Source organism: Leptodactylus fuscus, chromosome 3 (genome assembly GCF_031893055.1).
Source record: "Leptodactylus fuscus isolate aLepFus1 chromosome 3, aLepFus1.hap2, whole genome shotgun sequence".
Classification (NCBI taxonomy): domain Eukaryota; kingdom Metazoa; phylum Chordata; class Amphibia; order Anura; family Leptodactylidae; genus Leptodactylus; species Leptodactylus fuscus.
In genome coordinates this window covers 144,690,404-144,715,327 of record NC_134267.1, presented here as the reverse complement: position 1 = coordinate 144,715,327, position 24,924 = coordinate 144,690,404, and the positions used below count along the sequence as shown (strand labels likewise).

Below are 24,924 nucleotides of genomic sequence, written 5' to 3'. Positions count from 1 at the left end.
TTATTGATTTGAATTCCCCTAACTACTTTTTACTGACTTACTGAAGCACAAAATTGGTTTTGTAACCTCAGTGAGCTTTGAACTTCATAGCCAGATGTATCCAATCATAAGAAAAGGTATTTAAGGTGGCCAATTGCAAGTTGATCTCCTATTTGAATCTCCTCTGAAGAGTGGCATCATGGGCTACTCAAAACAACTCTCAAATGATCTGAAAACAAAGATTGTTCAACATAGTTGTTCAGGGGAAGGATACAAAAAGTTGTCTCAGAGATTTAACCTGTCAGTTTCCACTGTGAGGAACATAGTAAGGAAATGGAAGACCACAGGGACAGTTCTTGTTAAGCCCAGAAGTGGCAGGCCAAGAAAAATATCAGAAAGGCAGAGAAGAAGAATGGTGAGAACAGTCAAGGACAATCCACAGACCACCTCCAAAGAGCTGCAGCATCATCTTGCTGCAGATGGTGTCACTGTGCATCGGTCAACTATACAGCGCACTTTGCACAAATAGAAGCTGTATGGGAGAGTGATGAGAAAGAAGCCGTTTCTGCACGTACGCCACAAATAGAGTTGCCTGAGGTATGAAAAAGCACATTTGGACAAGGCAGCTTCATTTTGGAAACAAAAATTGAGTTGTTTGGTTATAAAAAAAGGCGTTATGCATGGCGTCCAAAAAGAAACAGCATTCCAAGAAAAACACATGCTACCCACTGTAAAATTTGGTGGAGGTTCCATCATGCTTTGGGGCTGTGTGGCCAATGCCGGCATTGGGAATCTTGTTAAAGTTGAGGGTCGCATGGATTCCACTCAGTATCAGCAGATTCTTGAGAATAATGTTCAAGAATCAGTGACGAAGTTGAAGTTACGCCGGGGATGGATATTTCAGCAAGACAATGATCCAAAACACCGCTCCAAATCCTCAGGCATTCATGCAGAGGAACAATTACAATGTTCTGGAATGGCCATCCCAGTCCCCAGACCTGAATATCATTGAACATCTGTGGGATGATTTGAAGCGGGCTGTCCATGCTCGGCGACCATCTAACTTAACTGAACTTGAATTGTTTGTCCAAAATACCTTTATCCAGGATCCAGGAACTGATTAAAAGCTACAGGAAGCGACTAGAGGCTGTTATCTTTGCAAAAGGAGGATGTACTAAATATTAATGTCACTTTTCTGTTGAGGTGCCCATACTTTTGCACCGGTCAAATTTTGGTTTAATGCATATTGCGCATTTTCTGTTAGTACAATAAACCTCATTTCAATCCTGAAATATTACTGTGTCCATCAGTTATTAGATATATCAAACTGAAATGGCTGTTGCAAATACCAAAATATTTAGAACTAAAAATGATTAAGATTAATAGGGGTGCCCAAACTTTTTCATAGGACTGTATATATACGGAGGAACTATTATTACTGGTAATAACAGGGCTATTTATAAGGAGGATCTATTATTAATAAGGCTAGGGGAACTATTATATAGGAAGGGGGGAGCGATTTATAAAGAAGAACTATTAATAATAAGGCCAGTTGGGCAACGATTGTTAATAAGGAGGGACTATTATTAATGAGGCTATCTATTATTTATAAGAAGGAACTATTTATTAGTAAGAGGGAATTATTTATAACAGGGAACTATAATAACTCATAAGGTGATACAAAGGTGGTCATTTATAATGTATATGGGCAAAAGGAGTTTGTTGCAAGCGAATTTTTGATACTAATGACCCATCCACAGGATAGGACATCAGTATGTGATCTGTCGCGGGCCGACTGTGCAGTCCGTCTCTCATTCTGTCCCCTGAGTGAGAGATGGGCTGTGGCTGTTCACTCACAAAAGAAGCAGTAGCTTTAGATCCCACTCCCCTACTTTGCCAGCAAATTTGGAAGTCATGGGTGGGTAGCCAGGGAAAGTGGAGGCACCATTGCCAGCCCCTCAGCAACTGTACAATCTGCCATCTTGCCTCATGACAGATGTACCCCTTGCTGTATATACATAGTAATGTGTATTAGCGAGGAGCTTGGTGAAGCTGTAAATACATAATAGGCTGTAATAGCAAGGAGCTCAGTGTAGCTGTATACTGTATAAATTAATAAAGTACATCTGATTCCATTATAATACTCATGTGACAGTCCAATATATTTAGAATAATGTGCTGTTATCTTTCTATATTTCAATACATATTAAAGCAATCGTATACATGGTTTCCATCTAAAGTGTTCCATCTGTAAGAGCGCAATGAGTCATCCAATAGATATAGAAATTGGTTCTTACTTGCAGGAATATGTAAAAAACAAAAAACAGTCTGTAAAGTCTTTCTGTTATCTTCTGAAGGACAGAGCAAGAACACTATTATGGAAAACAAGGGATGGGATGGCAGTTTTATGAATAGTAATATAAAATGTATATATATGATCAGGAAGCGCGTATTTCAGAGTAACCATATATCTGAGGGATGGGTAAATGCCATCTGTGTAAAGTGTTATAAAAACAAGGATTGGCTTATTGACTTATATATAGGCATCTTTAGAAAGGCTTTATTTTAAGTCAAATATCACCTTTTATCAGAAGGACATGAGTTATGTAGTGTTTAGTGTAAAAGACCTTTGTTGGGAATCACTGCCTTAAGAGGAACCATACCAAAGTACCCTCAACAACTTGCCTTTAGGCATTTCTTATTTCAGTTGCTTGCTCAGAGTAATAAGGGTGCCGATACACAAAGGCACAGTGAAACTGGCTGTGGTCATTTCTTGCAATTATTGCTGATTTCTGGGCTGCAGCTTTAGATAGGTAATACATGTGGCTTTGTCACACTGTGTACAGGCACCTACGACTACATGGCACATAATATGTATTTTAGTTATATCTAGTATTGTACCAATTGGTGTTGCTTACTAAGTTTGGCTGCTTCCCTTGTCCTACACAGGTGTGGCTATTGAAGAATCAGTTGTAGGCCAAGTAGAGACTTGTCCAAACCATGAGAATTTTCGTGGTCTGTAAAAATATATATACTGTATTGTCCATGACTACAGAATGGTATTTGAGTTTCTTTTTGTATTTTCTTAAGCTGTATTTATACAGGCATGATGAATACATCCCATAATAAATCCATCATATTAGAAGGATATCAGTTAGGGATCTTTAAGAGTCCTACCATTGTCTTCAATTACACATTTTCCTTTTTATCCTATTCTATTCAATGACATATTATGCTTCAATATACTATAGTGTCCACTAAAATAATATTTGATATTGAAGACTTTTCCTTATGTCCTCAGGTTGTAAAGTATTTTAAATGATTAGACCCATGAGAATCTCAGCTGCTAACCTGTTATGGTGAGAATATTCCTATACCTATGGTGTCATTGCTGAAAAAAGTCATTTTACAAAATATATTTTGTATTGAAGCATCTGTGTTCTGTAATATATTGTGGAATAAACGTTGCTAGAGCGTTAAAAGGCAAAACACAAACTTAATGGTTTGGAGAGGATGTTACCAACAGAACAAGATAAAACCAGATAAGAGGATACAACTGTAAGTAGTGACCCAGTAATATAAAGAAAGGCAATAATCACACCACCTACTGCCCTCTTCATACAGTCCCCCCCTGTGTAATCCGCTGCACTTGTAGCTCTTCAATAGTTGCTATTGATTTCATCTATGTAAAAAATAATGAACTGTTGCAGTTCTGAGTAGGTCTATATAATACCACATATATACAAGAATTCCAATAAATGGAAGAAGCTTCAATAACCTCAATCATATGTTACTATGTTCAATAACAACTCAAAGACTTTGAAAAGACTTTACTGATATTGTACTAATTTGAGCTATAATACACTCCAGAAAATGCTAGTAGAAAATTAGTAATATTCTATAAAATATCGGAAGAGATTGTACACAGCATAGTGCAGAGCTCCACTGTGCCTCATTTATTTCCCTGTGTGCTTTTTAATATAGCCTAGAAGGGAAAGTATGGTGCCTGGAACACATCAGACGTGAGCAGGGTTCAGCAAAGTCATCTAGTGAAGCATGCTATTGAAATCAATACATAGCTCAGATAATATCATGTATTAATGACACAAAACAAAGGACGGCTAAGCCAGGCACAAAGGTCTGTAAAGCAATAATGGATATCCCAGTAGTATTTAATTAATAGTGGACTGACTCACGAATGCAAACTGCTAGGTGGTAGCAACATATCTAGAGAAAGCTTTGATGTAAAGATATGGGAGTCACAATATGGGAAAGTGTCCCATAGAAAATTGTTCATATTGTGGGGTATACTGGAGTGTTGTTAATAATGTGATTGTTCAGTGATTTTTGACTTGTTCCTCTGCATACCCCAAGCATACCCTGAACCAGGCTATGAGGCATGCTGGAAGTTATGGTTTTGCAAAAGCTAGATAGGAACTGCTCGGAACCACTGACTAGTATGTGGCTTTCCTTCCTAAACTTTTCCCTTTTTAATATGTGCATAAAACAGAAGTCCATCATCTGTTCTCTTCTAGATAAATTACAGGCTTTAAATGTTTGCTTTTGAAGTGAAAACCATTAAGTAAATATGTACTCTGCTAGTTCCATGTATGAGGATTGCTCATAGATTATATATTGTACCAGATTTACTTATTGAAGGCATTACAGTAATGATATATATGATTATATAATGTAGAATAGCACGTCTTTAATTTTAGATATCCTATAGATATATTTTGGGTTCGAGCTGAAACTGAAACTTTTGGGGTTTGTTAGCCATGGAACACTATTATACTTTAGGGTCTTTTCTGACCCCATGATATACATAGAAGGCCAGGGGAGGTGCAACCTTCTGACAGATGTCATGCACACCAGAGATCAACGCAGAGGCCTTACACTTTGACCAGTGTGCTTCACTTAACTACTGAGGCCCTATCACAATCCTCAGTGGTGACCCCTAGGGTGCAAAACGTCAGCCATAAGAGGATGCTGGAGAACCATCTGACACTGCTAGAATGCCCAGGAGAAGTGAGGCAAGGTTTGTCATACTTTGTTTGCACACTGGGCAGGTAGTACCATAATTATAAATCTGACAGAAAAGAGGGTACTCCTTCGGGGAAATATAGGCTAAAATGTAGCTTTTATTAATAATAAATAAAATCAAAAACTCTAGTGTGTCCCTATTACAAAAGAGAGAGGCCTCCCAATAAAATACAAAAAGGACCTCCTTAATATTCAACAACTAATATCGGGGCGGAGGGTGAAAATCTATCATTCAGATGGACACCCCTTTTATACAACCAGCTACATTTTAGCCTATATTTCCCCGAAGGAGTACCCTCTTTTCTGTAAGCTTTGTCATACTGTCATATAATAATACTTGTGCCGAAAAAGTGCAGCTCGAAATGACCTAAAGGGGTGAACCTCATGATTATTCGTTGAAAGAAATTGGGTGAGGTTTGCCCATCTCTATTCATTAGTATTACTATTAAAGTGGTTATAATAATGCTTGTGTTTTAATTATTAAGCATTTTTTGCAATCTTTGCTGTCAGTAAAGGACAACAATCTTCTTTACGCCTAGGTTGAACTCAAGGAGGATGATCTTGCTGTCCCTAGAGCTGGCCATAACATGTATTAGAGATTTTGGATGTCCTTATAGGCTGATCTAGACTATTGTACTACAGTTACTGTCCACTATTGTTGCCTTCTAATGTGGCAGTCACCAGTTGAGAAAGAAATCTGGGAAATCTGTCGTGTTTGATTTTTTTTTAGTTGTCACGACAGACAGTCACTGGCTTACTTGGACAACAGTTGTGAATCCTGGGTTATGTTCAAAGCAAATCTGTCATGGCCTCATCAATAGAATGTAGTTATGGTTAGACTGATCTGTCAGTTTTCAGCCATTTATGTTTCTAAATAATGAAAATTATTTGCTGTTCCCTTGGAAGATAAACTTCATAGACACATCATGCGCAGCACAGTTATAAACAAGATAAAAAATATCTCTAGTTTATAGCCAGCTTTAGGTTACATTCACACGACAGTGAATAAACTGGACATTCAAGGCCTTATTCACGTGACCGATAACACAGTGTTGCTTTCCATAAACTTAACATCCATGGCCATTCCAGTCTATTGAAGCTCATTGAATGAACTTATTCCCATGACAGTGAATAACAGCCCAGTGTTGGCCATTTTGGATACCCTGAATATCTATGGGTCTATTCACAAGGCTTTATCTATGTTAATAAAAATGGACAAAGATAGAGCAGGTCAATTTTTTTATGGCCATTAAAAACATTTGACTAGACTCATAGACATTCATAGTTTTAAAAATGGCCATGTGGTGAACGCTTTTCACTGTTGTGTAAGCCCAAAAATTGATGAATTTTTCAGTTTTTAACATCCATTTTGATTTATTTTTAATCAGTTTTATGGCCCACTGGTTGTTTTCAATGTCTGTTCTACATCAGTTTGTCATCTGTTTTTAATTGTCAGTTAAAAAATGGCTACATTTCATTGTTTGTTTGTTTTTGTTTTTTTTTACCTAACTCACTTATCTGTTTTTAACAACCAAGAAACCGATTCAAGTCTGTTTTGACAGACGTTAAACATGGACCCATTGACTTGTATTGGTCCATCTATCTGTGAAAAATGACAAAAATAAAACATGTCCTAATTTTTACAGGTCTGTAGATCTGGTAGATCTTTACCAGCCTCATAGAAGTGAATGGAGTTATGACTACCACCGCTCCATTCAGGAGAAGGCATACAGAAGATTTCTCTGAGTGATCTATTTGGAGCAAATAAAATGTTTACCTGCTGTATTAGAATCTATATTATCTGCGTAGCATCATCTATAAGCAAGAGAGCTCTGTATTACAGGGAATAATGCCCACAATTCTGCACTTTTATATCTTTCTTTGATTGTTTGATTATTGCACATATAACCATAATGATCATTTGCTATTTCTGCATCACTAGCTTAGTCTGAGTTCACGTCTGCATTGTTTTAGTTCATTTTTCTGTTCCATCCTAGGAACAGAAAAACAGACTAAACATTAAAACAGATCCCAAGGGACTGCATTGACTATAATTATATTGTCCTGTCTGCAGGACTTTTCATTCTCAATTTTAGACAGACTGAGCTGGAGGCTTAATACGCATTTTCTGAAACAGATATGAACCTAGCTTTCTAAAGATCTTAGTCTTGTAAGTAGAGTTTTGTGTTGTACGTTGTTTGATTCCTTTAAGTATAAAGTGTTGTTTCATTATGGGATAAAGCACAAAATATTAAGGTTTTTCAAAATATGGATGACTTTTGAGGTTCTTTGAGTGTCTACGGGGGTTATTGCTGTCATAGTATTCCTGGTGAGCTCTCAGGATGGAGGCATTAGTATCAATATTGTGAAACCTGAGTATAATAATGAGAGACCTAGGAGTAAGGTCTGAGCTCCATATAATGAGACGCATTACAGTCTCCTATACTGAACAATGTATCCAGAACAAATTTTCTGACATATGGCTCATGCACTTAGATTTCTAATGTGTCTGCATGGAAAATCCATCTCCTAATGAATGGTTCCTGAGTTACAGCGAGTAATTTCAGGGCAGATCTGACTTTGCTAATGGAATCATCAATATATCAATGGACTTGCTTCCTGTTGCCTTTGATATACTGTATATACATTGAATTGGAGCTGCTTATTTATAAATTGTCATGACTTTATGCTGAGAAACCCATACATAAGAAAAAGAATTCATTGAACATTATAAACATTAGTCAATGCATTTGATGTCCAAATCATTTTCCTTGCAGACTCTTCAGTAGCTTCACTTCTACTATACATAAGACTATATGGGCTCAACAGCTTAATCTTCATATATAAATATTTACTAGGAAATAAGGGCATAGCTATAGGGGGTGCAGCGATAGCAATGCTTCAAGTTACATCTCTTCTAGGAAGTTGAAAGATTAAAATATATTCAAGTTTATAAAGTCTATTCATAACATAGTATAAAGGAAATAATAGTACAATGTACTTTCATGAGCTCCTTATGATTTTCAGAATCTCTACTTGTAATAATTGTTTTCTTCCAGGGGCAGATCTTTTTCTTTTCTTTTTAAAAAAAAACAACAAAAAAAAAAACAAAAAAAAAAAAACCCTCAATAAATCCTATGTTAAAAGGATCTGCCAAATGAATGGCCAAAACATGATATGAACATATCCCTACAGTGTAGCTATCACAGCTATGTCTTGTAAGGAGCCAAGCACCTGACCAGAGTAGCTTTATCCCCACTAGTAGTGAACATTGAGGAATTCTATAACTAATCAGTTTACACAGAATCATTTTCTGCAAATATAATATCCTTATAAGGCATAGAAACAGTGTAGCTTCAAAAGTGTGAAATCACTTGACAGCTTCCATTTTTCGCGCTAGTGCTAGTTTTTTCATGTGATAGAGTATGCTGACAGGTTAATTGTTAGGTTACATGATAGCTAACAGGAAATGCAGGCTTTAAGTCTTTTTCTTAGATGACAATTTATTTTTCATTTAATATTATATTCACAGTTGTTTCCTGTTATAGAGTCTTATCTCCTCCATATATAGACAATGGAGCTTTAAAACACTTATCATATATTTCAACTATCTTTGTCTTGAGAGCAAAAAGGCTTATAGTAGAACACTCACCCATTGGTCTTACCCCAGTGAAACAAATTTTCATAGCTGTATTCATCTCTTTTATTATTATTATTAATAATAATAATAATAATTCCTAAGGGTTAAATTTTAATGCTCAGCATCATAATAGTATGGCACTGTAATGCCATGGGCACAAGAGCCACACAGCTGAGGCAAGGGACTAGCCTCTGGAGATGGAAAATACTCCCAACTCTAGCGGATTAACTCCCTTAACCCCTGATGCATGAAGTAGGTCCACAGGTCATCCTTGCAGTCAACTATCAGGCTTCCCCTCGGGGAGGGTTAGGGCGGAAGAACCCTTGGGAAAGCGAGCTACAGGAGGATGGTTTTCTATGCTTGATCTTACCAGGCTTCCACATAGGCAGAGATGCTGAAGATGGGGAGTTTAGGGACTGGAATACCCAGAGTATTACAGAATGGGACCAAATCAGCAAATGTTCTTAGAGTAACTGTACAGCCATCTTTACAAGCCATCAAAGAAAATGGAAAGCCCCAATGATAAAGCATGCGATAATCACGTAGGGTGGTCAACAAAGGGTGGAGGGGCTCTCCTTTTCTGTAGGAAGGATCAGGATAGAGCTTGGGGGGGGGGGGGTTCTATTGAAGTCAAAAGATTTGTGCAGCCTAGCTTTCTGCACAATTTCCTCTTTCGGGCGGAAATCATGGACACAGCAGATTAAGTCCCTATACTGGGAGATGTTGCCTTTAGGCTTTAATCCCCTATTGGTTTCATCCAATTGGATCTTTGGCAGTTTTGTGTTGCCCAGGACTTGGTTGAAAATAGCCTCTTCTCTCGTCAAATCAGGGAGGCCCTGCACCCTGTTATTGTTATGCATGCCTCTGTTGTCGAGGACATCTGTTGCATATTTCCAAAAGAGGAGGCTTGAGCTATAAACTACCTGTGGCCTACATGTGGCCTTAGCCTAAATGCTTAGCATTTTTTATTAAAAAAAAACCCTAAAAAAACCCTAAAAAATGTATGCTTAAAGAGGACCTTTCATGGCTCGGGGCACAGGCAGTTCTATAAACTGCTGGAAAGCCGACATTGCGCTGAATTCAATATGAATCAGTAAAATGTGCCTTAAGAAAATCACAACCCATGCCTCACGCAAAAATTCGCGATTTTTCTTGGCACATGGCCAGTTTGAAAACTGCCAAGAAAAGTGGGAGAGGTTGACAGAGAGTTTACATAGTATTATGTAAACCTTATTCACCTCTAAACCTCTAAAGCCTTATTCACACCCTTTTGATGGACATATTAAAAACTGTTTTTTTATGGACGGAAAAAACAGTCCATTGAAAAAATGAACATGTCCTATCTTTGTCTAGGTTTGATGGCTACATGGGTCAGTTTCTAATATCTGCCAGAGCAGATTTCCATTTGATCTACCTCTAGCCGGGGTACAGGATTGGGCATGTAGGCATACAGGTTCTTATATCACCTCTAGGCTCCCCGGATTATCACATCAGCAGCTGGAGCAGTGTTTCCAGGACTAGGATTGAGTAGGCCAAACCAACAACTATGACATCTATTTTTCAAAGACTGACAGACTGATGACTCCGACACTTCCTTTGTCTCCGACTTCTTCACAAATGACTCTGACTCCTTTACAATGACATCCATAGTCATTCAGAAGCAATATAGAGCTTCTAAAATCTAAAAAGCCAGACAGTAAATATACAACAAACTAAGCATCTATTACCACCATAAGTAGTCTCTGAGAGACTTTTTCATAGGGCAGAGGAGAAAGCACTTTTACGCCCTCTAGTGGCAAGACCCAGTGTCTAGTCAGACCGCACCTGTAATCATTTGAAATACCTTTTAACCACCATCCATACAGAATGCTTGGTCAAAAACGCACTGTTTCTGGAACAAAGCAAACCACTTTTTTAATGTCATACAACATTGCAGCTCTGACAAACCTTTCAATATCCACATTGCATTGTAGGGGAAGCTTTGGAACAAGGTATCCTTATAATTCTTCATGCAGTGAAATGTTTATTGCAATGTGAGGCCACGTTAACCTTCTCTCGATTGTAACATAGTAAATAAATGTTTAACTGAGTTTACTTGTTCTGTAATTGTCCTTTCAGAAGGTTCACAGGTCTGTATTGAAATATTTATAGCCACTTTTTACTAGTCATGGGTGACTGAATAGTTGAGCTATGGGAAAAAAGAATTTAATTAGAAAGAAGAACAAAAATTCCTTTCTTGCGGTCTCTTTTGTTCCATATATATATCATTGCCGCCCATATATAGGGCACATAGGTCAGTAGATTTTTTTTTTGTCTTTATATCCCTAGAGGTTTATTTGTACTGAGTTCCTTTTGGAAAGAATAAAATAATCTTCTCCAGACATCAGCAAACCCCGGGAAGAGCTTTCTGGATACAAACCTCTCCTCATTATATACTGACATTTAGAAAGTAACAGCTCCATACTTGAAGAACATTACACTTAGTCTTCTAAAAGACTAAGAGCCGGGGATTAAAACACCATCCAGTCTCTGGTTGAGGTTATATTTCTTTACTATTTTTATTTTTACTTTCATGTGTGATTTTCATACCTCGGACTACTGTCTACTGTCTAAGTGGAGCGTGGCAAGAAGTATTCCAGGAATTCCAAAGCTGATATAAAATTCCTTTAATGAATCCCATACATTATACATGTTTATAGACGCTGATATCTATTAGCTTGCAGAGGGATCATCTTTTTCTGACAGTTTGTCATATGGAAAGCAGCATGCTGTCACTGTCCTTGATTGATAGAAACTTCTAGGGATTATATGACCCTGCAGCATGTCCAGGTGATGTTTGTATCCAGCTGGATGAGGCTCTGGGCTGTCTCACGTTGACAGCTCATGACTGTTCTCCCCTTTTAACTGTAGGTGTTTTTTTGTCTGATTATGTCCTTAATAGGAAGTTTGCTTTGTGCTGTGGGTTTTGTTATTTACCCCGGCAAAATACTTGCAATAAACTCTGGACAAAAGGGGGCATTAACCCTTCTTCCTGCAGGGCAACAGGCTTTTTTAGGGTTTTATGATCTGTGGTAATGGTAAGAGATTTTAACTGCGTGTGGAACACAATTCTGCATACAAAGTAGTGGGAGGAAAATAATATTTATCTTTTCACGACAGGACCAGGATATTTTAGCAGACAATGTTGCTTTTTATATGTACAGCCTGCTCACATTAGTAGCTGGGTTTTTTGTTGTTTTTTTTTAAAAAGACTTAGAATTAGACAAAAATATCATCATTCTCTTGACGTTTTTGTATAGCAATACATTACACTATACAAAGAAATAATTACACTGTGCTGTATAGCAGCGGAGTAATAACCCTTCATTATCCAGTGCTAGACTGCAACCAGAACAAGGACTGCTATTCATTTCATGTCTCCTTAAAAATACAAGCATTACGATTGTTGTGCTATGTAAAACTCCCCATATTCCATTCAGTCATTTCTATCACTGTATTTTAGTGTAATAGATTTTGGATTTTTATAAGGGAAAGACCATTGACAGTAGCCATAGAGGTTGCCATCCAGCAGTCAAAACTCTGAATAACAAATAAATCTGTATTATTATTATTATTATTAGAGATGTGTGAATAGATTTGCACCGTGCCAGATTTAACCCAAATATTCCAAATTGTTCAGCTTTTTACAAAAGTACCAAAATGGAGATTTGTTTTGGATGAACTAAAATGGCTGCCACATTATACTGTGGGGTCTAAAAAAAACCCCAGAGCATAATAAATAGAGGCCCAGGGGAGGTGAAAAAATTAAAAAAAAATCATACTTGCTTTACCTTATCACTTTTGGGCCGTCTCGCGGCGTCTGGTGCTCTCCTGGTGACGTACAGCGCTGTTTTGTGAAAGGTTCCTAGGATGCCTAAGAGTGATCTACACTATGTTCTAAATCTATTTAAAGCGTGGTTCATAGCAAACTTGTTTGGCTCAAAACGAACTGGAGACCTGAGTCACTAAATTTGAACATGAAATGAATCTTGAGAGGTTCACCCATCTGTAATTGCCATGCAGAAATCACCTTAAAGGGATTCTATCATTTGCAATAACTATTTTTAAGTAAACATATCTTTGCTTTGCTTTTAGAAAGAATAAATAGTATGCCTGGAATATCCTATCATCGGTGCTGGCTTTTTTTAATTAACCTGGTTTTAGTGATATGCAACTTAGCCAGCATGGAGCATCGGAAGCCTTCTAACTGTTGCTTGAGCACCAGAGCAGCAGCCTTCCCCTTCTCACTGCCTCCTTCTTTACACAGGATCACTCCTCCTACATTTCTTCACTACTTCAGGAGGGTGGTGAGAAGGGGAAGTCTGCTGCTGCTGATGATGATAGAATAAAAGTACAGCAACCCAGCGTAGGAGAACAGAGAGTGTGGAAAGAGGAGACACGGGCTGTGCCACTTACTGGGCCTGCTAGGGTGCTCACACACTCCGAATCCTCTACTAGGCTGTGCAGAAAAAGGGGATTCCTGCATCTCTTGTCTTTCCCCGGGGTATTCCTTGTTGGAAAGGGGACCTCTCAATACTCAGTCGGTGTGGATGTTGTTCAGGAGGCCCTGATGATGATGATGCAGGAAATGACTCTGGAGTCCAGCGGTTGAAGGGTAAACCAAATAACTTTTATTAAACAAACGTCAACAAGATGCTCCAGCAGCTTTGCAGGATGAGACTCAGCATACAGTTCCATACACAATGTCCAAGACTTAAGAGTTTTGCCACGGCAATATAGACACCGCAGTACTTGACGCACTGTTCTCCTCTCCTCCTCTCATACCACTCCCTTACTCAGCAGATAGGGGACTACAATGGGGCTATGAGTCCTTATAGGGAACACTCCTGTAGCTCCTAATGGCACGGACACTAATGTCTCTCGGGAACCCCCAAAGTTCTCTCATTAACTCCGGGGCAGTCTCCGGTTGTACCTTCATGGTTATGCTAGAACGCTGCTCTCTGAAATAGGGCCTGATCACTTAGTCCTCCAGATCACTGAACTTCTTAACCATCGGACTTCTCAACCACTGGTTTATTAACCAGTGGACAAACTTCTACTACAGCTGCTAGAGAATAAATACTCTTTCATAGAACCCCGCCCTATGGCCTGTGATTGGTCAAGAGGAGTACAGCATTAAATGAAAGTGCGTATGTACAGTAAAATGGCAGACATAATGTGCTTCACTATAGACACTTATACAGACAAGACAAACAAGACAACCTTGGGGTACATGTAACAGACACAAAACATATAGCAGCATTGCTCTGGGATGCTGCAAAGGATATGCCTGGAAAAGCCTTTTTAAAGGCTATGAAAAGATATGTTTAGTTAAAAATGGCTATTGCAAATGATAGACTCCCTTTATCTTCACATTCTTCCACTCTATGCATGCATTACAGTAGTCCTGTACAGTATTTATGAGCCAATAAACTCAGAACAAATGAGGGGTTTATTCCAGAAGTAAAAATGGCTAATAGAAGTCTCTAAATAATATTTGCTTATTATCGGTAAGTAAGGCTACATATGATGTTGTAATCTAAGGAGTAATGCTTTACTTCTCCTGTGAAAGTGCAGTAGGAACTATGAATATTAGAATTCATATTCGTTCACAGACTATAATTTACTGCTGTGCATCTCAGCAATGAAATAATATACCTTATGGACAACTATTGGAATTTGGGACATGTACATATTTACATTTACAGGAGCCTTTAAGACATTCCATTTTAAATCCATAGACATTAATATGGATTTTGTTCCGCTTTGTGGCTACAACATTTTCCACTCTTCTGGGGAAGCCTTGTACAAGATTTTGGATTGTGTCTGTAATAATTTTTTGCTCAATAACTTGAAGAACAGGTTAGACAGTGCTGTTGGGCAAAAAGGTCTGGCTGTTCTAGTCCAACCCAAAAGTGTTTGATGAAGTTGAGGCAAGTAACCTCCTCCTGGCATCCACCAGTCCAAGGGGGAGCCCCTGCTGGGCCCATGCTGCTTTTATTTTTAAATAGGCTGTTACTTACTGATCATTGCATCAGCAACATGATATGGGACTGTAGCCCCCTGGTGGGCTGAAGAGGAAGCGGTGGCAGCCATAGGCAGGAGCAGAGATCGGTAAGTAAGGTTGTGGGCCTATGGCAAGAGTATTTGTTGGGCGAACCTCACAAGACAAATCTGATGGTTTTGTGTGGACCGAGTATGTACTAACTGAAAATGCTATTATTATATTCTAAGGTCTAAAAAGCCCCCCCCCCAAGTATTTTATTATTATTATTATTATTATTATTTATTTATTTATTTATAGAGCACCATTAATTTCATGGTGCTGTACATTTGTGGGTTTACATACAGTACACAAAATATAGAAAACAAGTACAAGACTAAAAGTGACCGACTGGCACAGTGGGATTGAATATTGACATTTTATAGTGTGTATAGTGGCCACTATGGAACCTTATATTGTGTGGAGGAACTTCTATGGGATATTACACTGTCTGGAGAGGCTGGTACGGGATGTTATACTGTGTGGAGGCCACTATGGGACCTTATACTATGTGGAGGCCAGTATAGGACATTATACTGTGTGCAGGAGCTGCTGTGGGACATTATACTGAATGGAGGGGTCACTATGGGACTGTATACTTGGTGAAGGGTCCATTGTACAGTAATTGTATATGTTACTGCTGCAACCAATTATTGTCCTCAGTGGTGAGGCCATGTCAACTCTGCTTCAGTAGCGACATCGATTCAATAGCAAGTTACCTCTGCAGCCCCACTTCTGAAGCTATGGGTTGGCTGCAATGGCCACCTGCCTTTGAACTTACAGGGAACCAGTTATCATGAAAATGCTATGTAACCTGCAGGAATTGTGTTATAGATCAGGAGGATCTAAAACTGTTATTTACAGTCATTATATTGAGAAAGTGTGCAGTGTAAATATTGGCACTGTATGCCCTGATTCTTTCAGTCTTCATATTTAGTTACTTAAGTATTTATTCCTCCCATGTATGATGTTTTTTCAATACGGCAATTGACATCACGATATACTTACTAAGTAATAATACTTCACTTTTATAATGGAGACCGTTTCTCTAGGGCTTATAGCCGGGAGCCTTTGTAGCTTCATTTACAGATTGCATGATATATATGTTTAGCCCCTTACTAAATGCCAATTTGTTTTCCATAATAAAGCATGACATCATTGTCACATTAGCAGCAGTCCCCCATTGGCCCGTATGGAGATTGGATCAGTGAACCCATGTCAATAATGATGCAGAAGAGTGTTCATTGACTCTGAGTTCTGGGTCATCTTATTGTTGGACGGGGTTTGCTATTTTTAACTCAGGTAAGATATGGCACAGCAAATATGCCATCACACTGTTATGCGGACAGTCCATTAAAGGGCAGCTTTACAAATTGTACTTTATATGCCATGCTGCTGCTGCAGTAATGTACAGTATATCCGCCTCAGAAATGCGTTAGAGTAGAGAAGAGTATATTAGAGGCTAAAATAGCATAGTAGGCTAATTTCATGAAGTGGGGAAACCCGACCGTGCCTAGTTATAGCAAACACATTGCCAAGCTCACTCTATGACATGACTAAACCTGGGTTTTCCTAAGGGAGTTATTATAGTAGATTTAATTATTTATTAATAATGTTGAGTTTTATTATCATCTTTATTAGTTTATATATAGGTTTATAGGGAAGAATACAAAATGGTATGAGTTTAGTATAGAGCAAGAGGTGCTGTATCCATGTATCCATTTGTTTCTCTGTTCTTTCTGTGCTTAGAAGGAATAATAGTCAAGTGCATAATCGTAATAGTGCTTGACAGCTATGTCTAAATGCAATGTTGATCATTATCTGGACTTAATTTCTTCTTGCAAGCATAGAAAGTAGAGAAATAAATGGATAAAAGTTAGTATGGTTGAAAAAAGACATATGGCCAACAAGTTCAACCATGGGATGGAAACGTCATTAAAGTCAGTAGTGAGGATTCAGGTTTGTTACTTCAACCCCTCTATTGCCAGGGAACCACTTTAACTTTAAAGGGGATGTGCCAAATTACATACAATTCCCATTGATCACATGCCCTTATACCCCTGTTTGAATAGAGCATTGAGGGTTTGCTGCTGCTCCATTCATGTATATGGACCTGATCAATAAAGTGACAGGAGTCCAGTGCTTTGCTTTCCCAGGTAATCCCATACAGTTGAATGAAGCAAGAGTGCATAGAACTGCTGTTCCATTCTGATGGAAGTGCAAGGGATCCCCTTCAATCTAATACCTATAGGTGCGGATTGGTGATATGTTGTACATTTCCCTAAGCCTTTGATTTTTTTTTTGTGAGCATTGAAGCTTTTCACGCTGTATGTACAAAACTATGGGTTTTACAAATCAGCACTAACTCTTTTCCTTTATTTATTATTCATGTAGAAATATATGACTGATGTGGATATATACAGCTTGTTTTCATACTCTGTCTTTCTTGTCCCTGCAGTCATCCTTGTGGTGGTGTTTGGAATTTGTTGGGCCCCCTTCCATACTGAACGACTGATGTGGAGCTTCATTGATAATTGGTCGGATGAAATGCACCAGATGTTTAGCTTTGTTCATGTCATCTCCGGAGTGCTATTCTATCTCAGTTCAGCAGTCAACCCAATCCTTTACAACCTACTTTCCACACGTTTTCGTGAGATGTTCATGGAAGTCATGTGTCACGGGAGGAAAAAGAGATTAGGCTCTCGAAGATCATCGCCTAGTGTTACAAGGGTTACCACACGAAGTACGGTGTGTGAACATGTGCCAGGAAATGGACTGCCATCTTCTGACGTAGATGAATTTGACGTGTATGTGGAGTGTGAAAATATTGTCAAAAATCAGTCATCTTTCTCTTGAGGCACCATTCTGCGTGATCAGTAAGCTCTAATGTAGCCTGTATACCAGTGTATGTACACAATAAGCTATATATCTATCTGCTCAGCTCAATTGGATTTTCAGAATATCAAAAATGAAGTGAACTCTTTCCATTAGTTCAATACCCATGTGGCAAGTGAGTGAAAAGAGCTGCACATTACCTCAGGCACTCAGGCCAGATAAATATTGTCTTTGTGACAGGAGCACTGAGCAAACAGCCCTTGATAGTCCTCTGAGTATCATAAGGCATCTTATACCTTATTGGTGATGTTATATATAGCAATAGCTGGGCAAAGATGCCGAATTTATCCCCTATACTTCCATACTGTTTTTCTGTACCCTTTCAGGCCTGCACTTCTTCTCACTGTCAGTAGCAGCAGAAATAGGACAGGCTATACGTTCCATACACTAAAGCCAGAGGAGCCAATGATCTGTTCATTGCAGTATCTGATGCAGACAATAACTTCTGAGGGGCGAATGCTGACTTTCTTACTGTCATATGTAAATAAGGAGGCACACATAACTTCTGTAAGCCTCTATTATGTACATGGCAGATTTAGCACTCTGTAATGCTGCCATGTACGTGCCTTGTCTATTAAGAATAGTAATGACTTTCTCATTATAATTGGCAGAACAATGTGGAGGACTCTATGTAAGTCAATATATTATCAAAGGCCTGCGTTCTTACTTTGTGTTTACGCTAATGTGACAATCCCATTCGATTCACTATCACAGTATGGCCTTCAATATAACTATACATTTAGTGTTCCTACTTGCTCTTGTTTCCTTTCAAAAGTGGAAAGTCAGTTCTTCACATAGAAATATAAACACTATAAAAACTCTGTTATTACACTTACACTAATTCTAGAATATTATTGTAAGAATATTTTTCAACCTGGCCAAAATGAAACATTAAGTAACTTTGTGATTAATCTTATTTAATATAGTTTATTTTATGTATAGCCCCTGTATATATACCTGTGAATCCCCATGGTAGCAGACTATAGGTAATCCCTGCAACATTTCATACAACAGTTATACTTTACTTTTTTCCTCCTGTCCCTTACTTCTTGCAAGATAGTAGCATTGATCATCTCAGTGTTCCTCAGTGCCGTATACTGACTGTTTCTTTACCTCCTCATCTCATCATAGTCTCTCCCCTCAAAATTGTTTATTCTTTTGTCTCTTACCCAGATTAAGCACCTTACATCCAGACAAAGTATTACCATTTCTTTCTATCCCTGCAACACCAATGTATCATTCTCCTCCTAAGTAGCAACTCTTACTTTGCTCAGTTATTATTTCTCTCTCTCTCTCTCTCTCTCTCTCTCTTATTCCGCCATCTTCTCTCCTCCCTGCCCCTTCCTCACGTGTCATCCCCCCTTTCTTCTACCACTGGTTTCAACTCCCCTAAAATATATTGTCTCCCTTCAGGTATCACCTCTTCCTTTTCTCCAGGTGTTATCTCTACATCTACCAATCTTACAGTACAATCTTCCTAGTATCATCTCTCCCCTCAGTACTGTCTCCACCAGTATAATTTCTTTCCTTCCTCCAGTATCATCTCTACTGTCTTCAGTATCATCATTTCCATCTTACTTTCCTCTAGTATCACTTCCTTACCCAGTATTGTCCCCCTCCAGTATCATCTACCCTATGTAGTATCATCTCCATTGTATCATCTTTCTTCTCCTTGAAGTCAACTGTCTCAACCAGTTGTAGGCACTATTTCCTCTTTGTACATTTGCAGTAATTGCTTGCAGCAGGAGATGTCAGTCGTGATCCCACAAATCCTGTGCTCTGTAATCCAAGGAGAGGACACTCTCACAAGTTACAAAACACATGAGCTGTGAGAGCATGCCTGACATTGTTTGTTGCAAGCACTGTAGTATTTTAGTGTATGCTGAAAGTACAGAGAAGAAAAAGTGTTAACAATTGTCTTCAACAGTGGAGAGTTAATTATCTGTGAAGGTGCTTGACAATACTACTACTGCCATCATTGCCAGCTTAAAGCCAGTCATTGTTGCAGTTATTGTTTTGTGTGGCTGTTGTGTTTGCAACATATTTTCCTACATCAGCAAGTAGGTATCAGTTTCCACCACTTTTATTGTCATAAAAGGGCCTTTAAACACCTCCCCAACTCCAATTCGTTGCATCCTTTAATAGACACAAATCTACTGATTCTGGCACAGTAGGAATTTCTCGTCTATAGTCCACTGTTCCCAGGGATTCACTGCAGTTAGTTTTTGTGCCTGATATGATAATTAGTCCCTCTACTGTCAAGTGGGCAGTCTCTGACCAAAGCAGACAAGGGAGCATAGTTTTGAGTTCTATGACACTGCCATTGACTGGATAGTGTCAGAGAGCTCTGGTTGAACTTGATGGACATATGCCTTTTTTCAACTAACTATGTAAAGATCTCCTTACTTGCTCCTGTATGAGACCACCCACTTGAGAGTAGGGAGCCTAACCATTATGTCAAGCGCCAAAGCTAACCACCCTGATTTCTCATGAAAAGTGGGGGGCTAGATGAACAATTCCAACTGCAATATTATTAAAAGGATTCTATAATTAGAATCCCGTTTTAAACTAAACATACGTTGGAATAACCTTAAGAAAGGCTATTCTTCCCCTACCTTTAGATGTCTTCTTTGTGCTGCTGCTCCTTAGATATCCCGGTTTTCTTCCATATGCTAATGAGTTTTCTCATAGCACTGGGGACCGCCCAGACAGAAACAGAACTGGGGGCGAACTGGGGGCGATCCCAGTGCTGTGAGAAAACTATCCAGCCCCTCTTTATTGTTCGCCACCTCCGACTCTTCTTTCCTGTTCAGCCACAGGAACATGGGCAGCTGCGTCCACTGTGCATATCCATCGGCCATTTTCCTGTGGCCTTTCCCATTAGTCCACAGGACATTGGCACTCGAACATGCGCAGTCGGCGCTTTTTGAAGAAGACATGAAGAGACAAGGTGGAAGAAGAGGTGGAGGAGGTGAACAAGAAGAAGGCGGTGCTGGATAGTTTTCTCGCAGCACAGGGGACACCCCCAGTGCTGTTTGAGCACTGGGGATCGCCCCCAGTGCTGCAAGAAAACTAATTAGCATATGGACAAAAACCGGGGACAGCTAAGGAACGGCGGCATGGAGAAGACATTTAGACACGCTCATTTAGACACGTATACACGTGTCGGAGCATATACACACGCTTCCCATTGAAATCAATGGGCTCTGTTTTGAAGCGCCGCACTCGGATACGTGAATACGTGTCTAAATGAGCGACGCGCTTACGCCGTGTGAAGGGGCCCTAAAGGTGGGGAAGAAAAGCCTTTCTTAAGACTGTTCTGACGTGGGTTTAGCTTAAAACGGGATTCTAATGATAGAATCCCTTCAAAGCGATGTCTACAAAAACTTGCAAAGAACTAAGGTTGGTGGAGGTGTTGAATGGTCTTTAACTACACAGGCATCAGTAAATACACTGTCAATCTCCAACTGAGCTCTGCAGTAGTTGGAAGTAGTTTCTCATGGGAACACGCAAAAATAAGATAATCATAGAAGGCCTTGCTAAACTTTACAAGCCTTGTCTTCATTGATTTTCTAGTGATGTGATGACTGGAGTGTTTCTTTAAATATTAAATAATAAGGGCCAGCTTTAGAAAAGTGACCCAGTTCTGAAGCTAACAATATGTGCATGAAGGTCAATGCTGACAATGAGCTAATCTGAAATGAGAATTCTGACAATCGCTATTCCACCCATGAGTAGAGGAGAGACACATACAGAACATGTTTGTATATAGAGATTCCGCTGTCTGTGATTACTTTGTGTACACAAGTGAGAAATGTATTAAATGTGCACTTACAAGAAGATGTAGCCTTTGCAAACCACTAATTGTCATCTTCAGTTATAAACTGTGTCTTTCTCACATCTGGTGTCCCATAGAGAATGTACAAAATCCATGGGGCCAGATGGGTGAATATGAATTTTAAAAATTATGCCAAACAGCACCAGAGGACATTGTCAAGCTAGTGATTTACTACAGGACATATTTCTAGGCTAGTGCATCTTCTCTCATAATTATTGGAGACAATTTTATCGAAAGCACAATGACTTAAAAGTAGGAGATTTATAGGCAATGGCATCTTACTCTGTGTATATCATATGGTGATAAATCAAGATGTAGAACACTCTTCCATTCTTTCGGACCACAGATTGTCATAGAAATATTATTAAAATATATGTATTTCTGTGTAATGTATGTATATAATGTCAACAAATATTTAATGTCTTGTATTTGTATATAGAAATATATAAAATGTGATTCTTTAATTTATGTTAAAAAACAAGGAACAATAAATACAGGGTATTATTCCAATAAAGATAAAATACTACAAATTATTTTTCAACATTGATGTACACCTTTTCCTTGTCATAATTAAAGCTTCATTGTAATTAAAAAGGTTGTCACATCTATTATGTGACCTGCTTTTTTATTTAAAAAGCACCAACACATTTACAAATAATAGGTAAGTAACGTTTAAAATGAATTTCTGCTATAATTATTTTATATGTATATAAATTTGAGCTTCCTGGCATACATTTTGATCAAACCCAAAGAACCCAAGTGCCCTAACAAGGCCACCTCATTCAGATGGGACTAAACAAACATACCCCTGTCAGGCCAGGATTTAAAGGGGTTGTCCCATCTCAAGGATTCTATCTATACTGCTAGCTTATGTAGAGTTAAGAATTTTCCTAAATACACTGCTTCATCAAAACTGCTTTGTTTGGCTCTTATCTTAATTTATTCACCTCATTGTTTACACTGTGTTTCCATAACCATGGACATGGGGATGGTCTTATCTCTCCGCTCAGGACAAGTGACATAGCTCCCTGCTCCAGGAGGGGAGGGGGAGCTGAGTGCTCAGAGCAGCTTGTATTTCTGAGCTGTTTATCTCCCAGTTATCAGTTGGTTAATTGAATTTTGCTGATAAGGGTTCAGACAGGGAGCCTGTTACCTCTGTATGTAAACACAAACCTAAAACAGAGTTTATTGCAAGCTGACTCTGGTTCCTGTAGCATGTAAATTTGGGATTCTCATCGTCTATCAAATCCAGCTCTGCTACATCAGCATTCATATTGTGCATCTTCCAGTGATACTGTGCTAATTTATTTACAACCATCCCTCATTACTGACTGCAAACATGTACTGTTATGAAGAGAGATAGCAGAGCTGGCTTTGTCTGGGAGACAGCAAGTGAGACCCCGCCCACCAATGGACCGAGAAAACCAGGAAGTGAATAGAGCACACAGCATGCAAGTTGGTGAACAAGCCAGTTGGGAATACCCCTTTAAGACTACAATATAAAAACAGGGCAAGTAGGATCCACAGACATGCTTTATTGTAGTTAAAGGGGTATTCCCACGTCACATTCTCACCAGTCTACACTCCTGTAAAATCTTCTTTCTTCCTGGTTTCTTGCATCATTTGGTGGGTGGGGTTTCACATGCAGCCTGCTGTTTAGCTCCGCCCACAAATTAGCATGTAGCTCCGCCCACCCATATTGGACTATGAAGTACAGGCAGCAGCAACTCCATTCTGTGTTACATACAGAGACTGCCTGTCTCTGCCATAATGAACACAATTGAATTAGCTAGCCTGATAACTGGGAGAACAGAAGACGTCAGGAATGCAAGCAGCTCCTCTCCCCTATCTGAGTGCAGGACCTAGGTCACATGTGGTGTAGTCACAGGAACAGCTAGAAACACAGGCTCGCTCCCGTGCACTTAGCCCCTCCTCCCTCCCCAGTTTTGCTGAAGCAATGTATTTAACAAAAGTCTTACATCCACATTAACAAGCAGTATAGATAGGATCCTTGTGATGGGACAACCCCTTTAAGATAGCCTTGGGCAGATTTAAGAAATACCAATATATAGTATCTTTGAAAATACAAACTTTTGGTATGTTGGTTGACGTCCCCATTTTAAAACAAGTTACTTAAACTCCCTGGTCTACACGACCATGCCCTGTTTGCTCTTTTCAAATGTATACAAATGTAATACAAAAAATGTGTGTACTATTCGAGTAGCATAAGGATTAAGTTGGAATATACATTATTTACTATCAAGAAATATGGCACAGTAATAAATAATAATAACGTATACAAAAAAAAAGCACTCCCTCTACCGATCCATGTTATCATGTTATAAGATTATATGAATGGAAATAAAGTGAGAGCCCTTCTAGAACCATTGAATATCCATAAACCGGTTTTATATATAAAAATATCCTTAGAACAGGGCTGTCACAATAATATTATGTCATATTTAAAATGTACTTCTGGTTATAAACAACTTTCATAACTGAATAGTGCATTCAAATATAGAGTATGAAATTTTGTAATTTATCTTATTAAAAGGATACTATCATTCAGACTGCATTTTTTGTGCCTAACACGTCAGAATAGCTTTAAGAAAGCCTATTCGTCTCCTATCTTTAGATGTCTTCTCCACGCTGACGTTATGTAGAAATACCGGCGGGCCCCAGTGCTCAAACAGCACTGGAGGTGTCCCCAATGCTGCCAGAGAACTCTCCAGTGCCGCCTCCATCTTCTTCAGGAACGTCGTCTTCCTGTGTCTTCTTCCGGCGGAGGCGGTGAAACTCTGTAGGCCTCGGGCAGAGCCTACGCGCATGACCGCAGCCACAAGAAAAATGGCCACTTACACAGTAAGTAAGTGGCCATTTTCTTGTTGCCTGTGAGCATGCGTAGTAGGATCGTCCCAAGGCCTACAAGTTTCACCGCCTCCGCCGGAAAAAAACACAGCAAGACGACGTTCCTGAAGAAGATGGAGGTGGCAATGGAGAGTTCTCTGGCAGCATTGGGAACGCCCCCAGTGCTGTTTGAGCGCTGGGTCCCGCCCCCAGTGCTGCGAGAGAACTCATTTGCATACAGGCGAAAACCGATATTTCTACGGAACGGTGATGCAGAGATGACATCTAAAGGTAGGAGATGAATATCCTTTCTTAAGGCTATTCTGACGTGTTAGGCACAAAAAATGCAATCTGAATGATAGGATCCCTTTAAGGAGATTTTTTTCCTTCAGCACTTGAGTTGTTTTTCTGCTACTTGAATCTAATGCCCTGTTCACATCTGCTTTTGCATTCCGTCCAGGGAGAGTCCGCATGGAGACCCCTCGAACGGAATACAATTGCAATTGCAAGCGCTGTCCTGTAAAAGCACAAGGTCCCATAGACTATAATGGGATCCGTGTGCTTGCCGCACACTGCCCGCACGAATCATGTCATGTATGG

The 24,924-nt window shown here is 39.2% G+C and overlaps 1 protein-coding gene across 1 annotated transcript in view; it reads left to right on the top strand.

Moving 5' to 3' along the window:
- The window catches only part of NMUR1 (neuromedin U receptor 1), a 43,343-nt gene extending 25,743 nt beyond the window's left edge, over nucleotides 1–17,600 (top strand). The window contains exon 3 of the mRNA XM_075268490.1: nucleotides 17,203–17,600. Coding sequence (XP_075124591.1) covers nucleotides 17,203–17,600 — 398 coding nt within the window. The remainder of the gene's footprint in view (nucleotides 1–17,202) is intronic.
- Nucleotides 17,601–24,924: the final 7,324 nt, after the last annotated feature.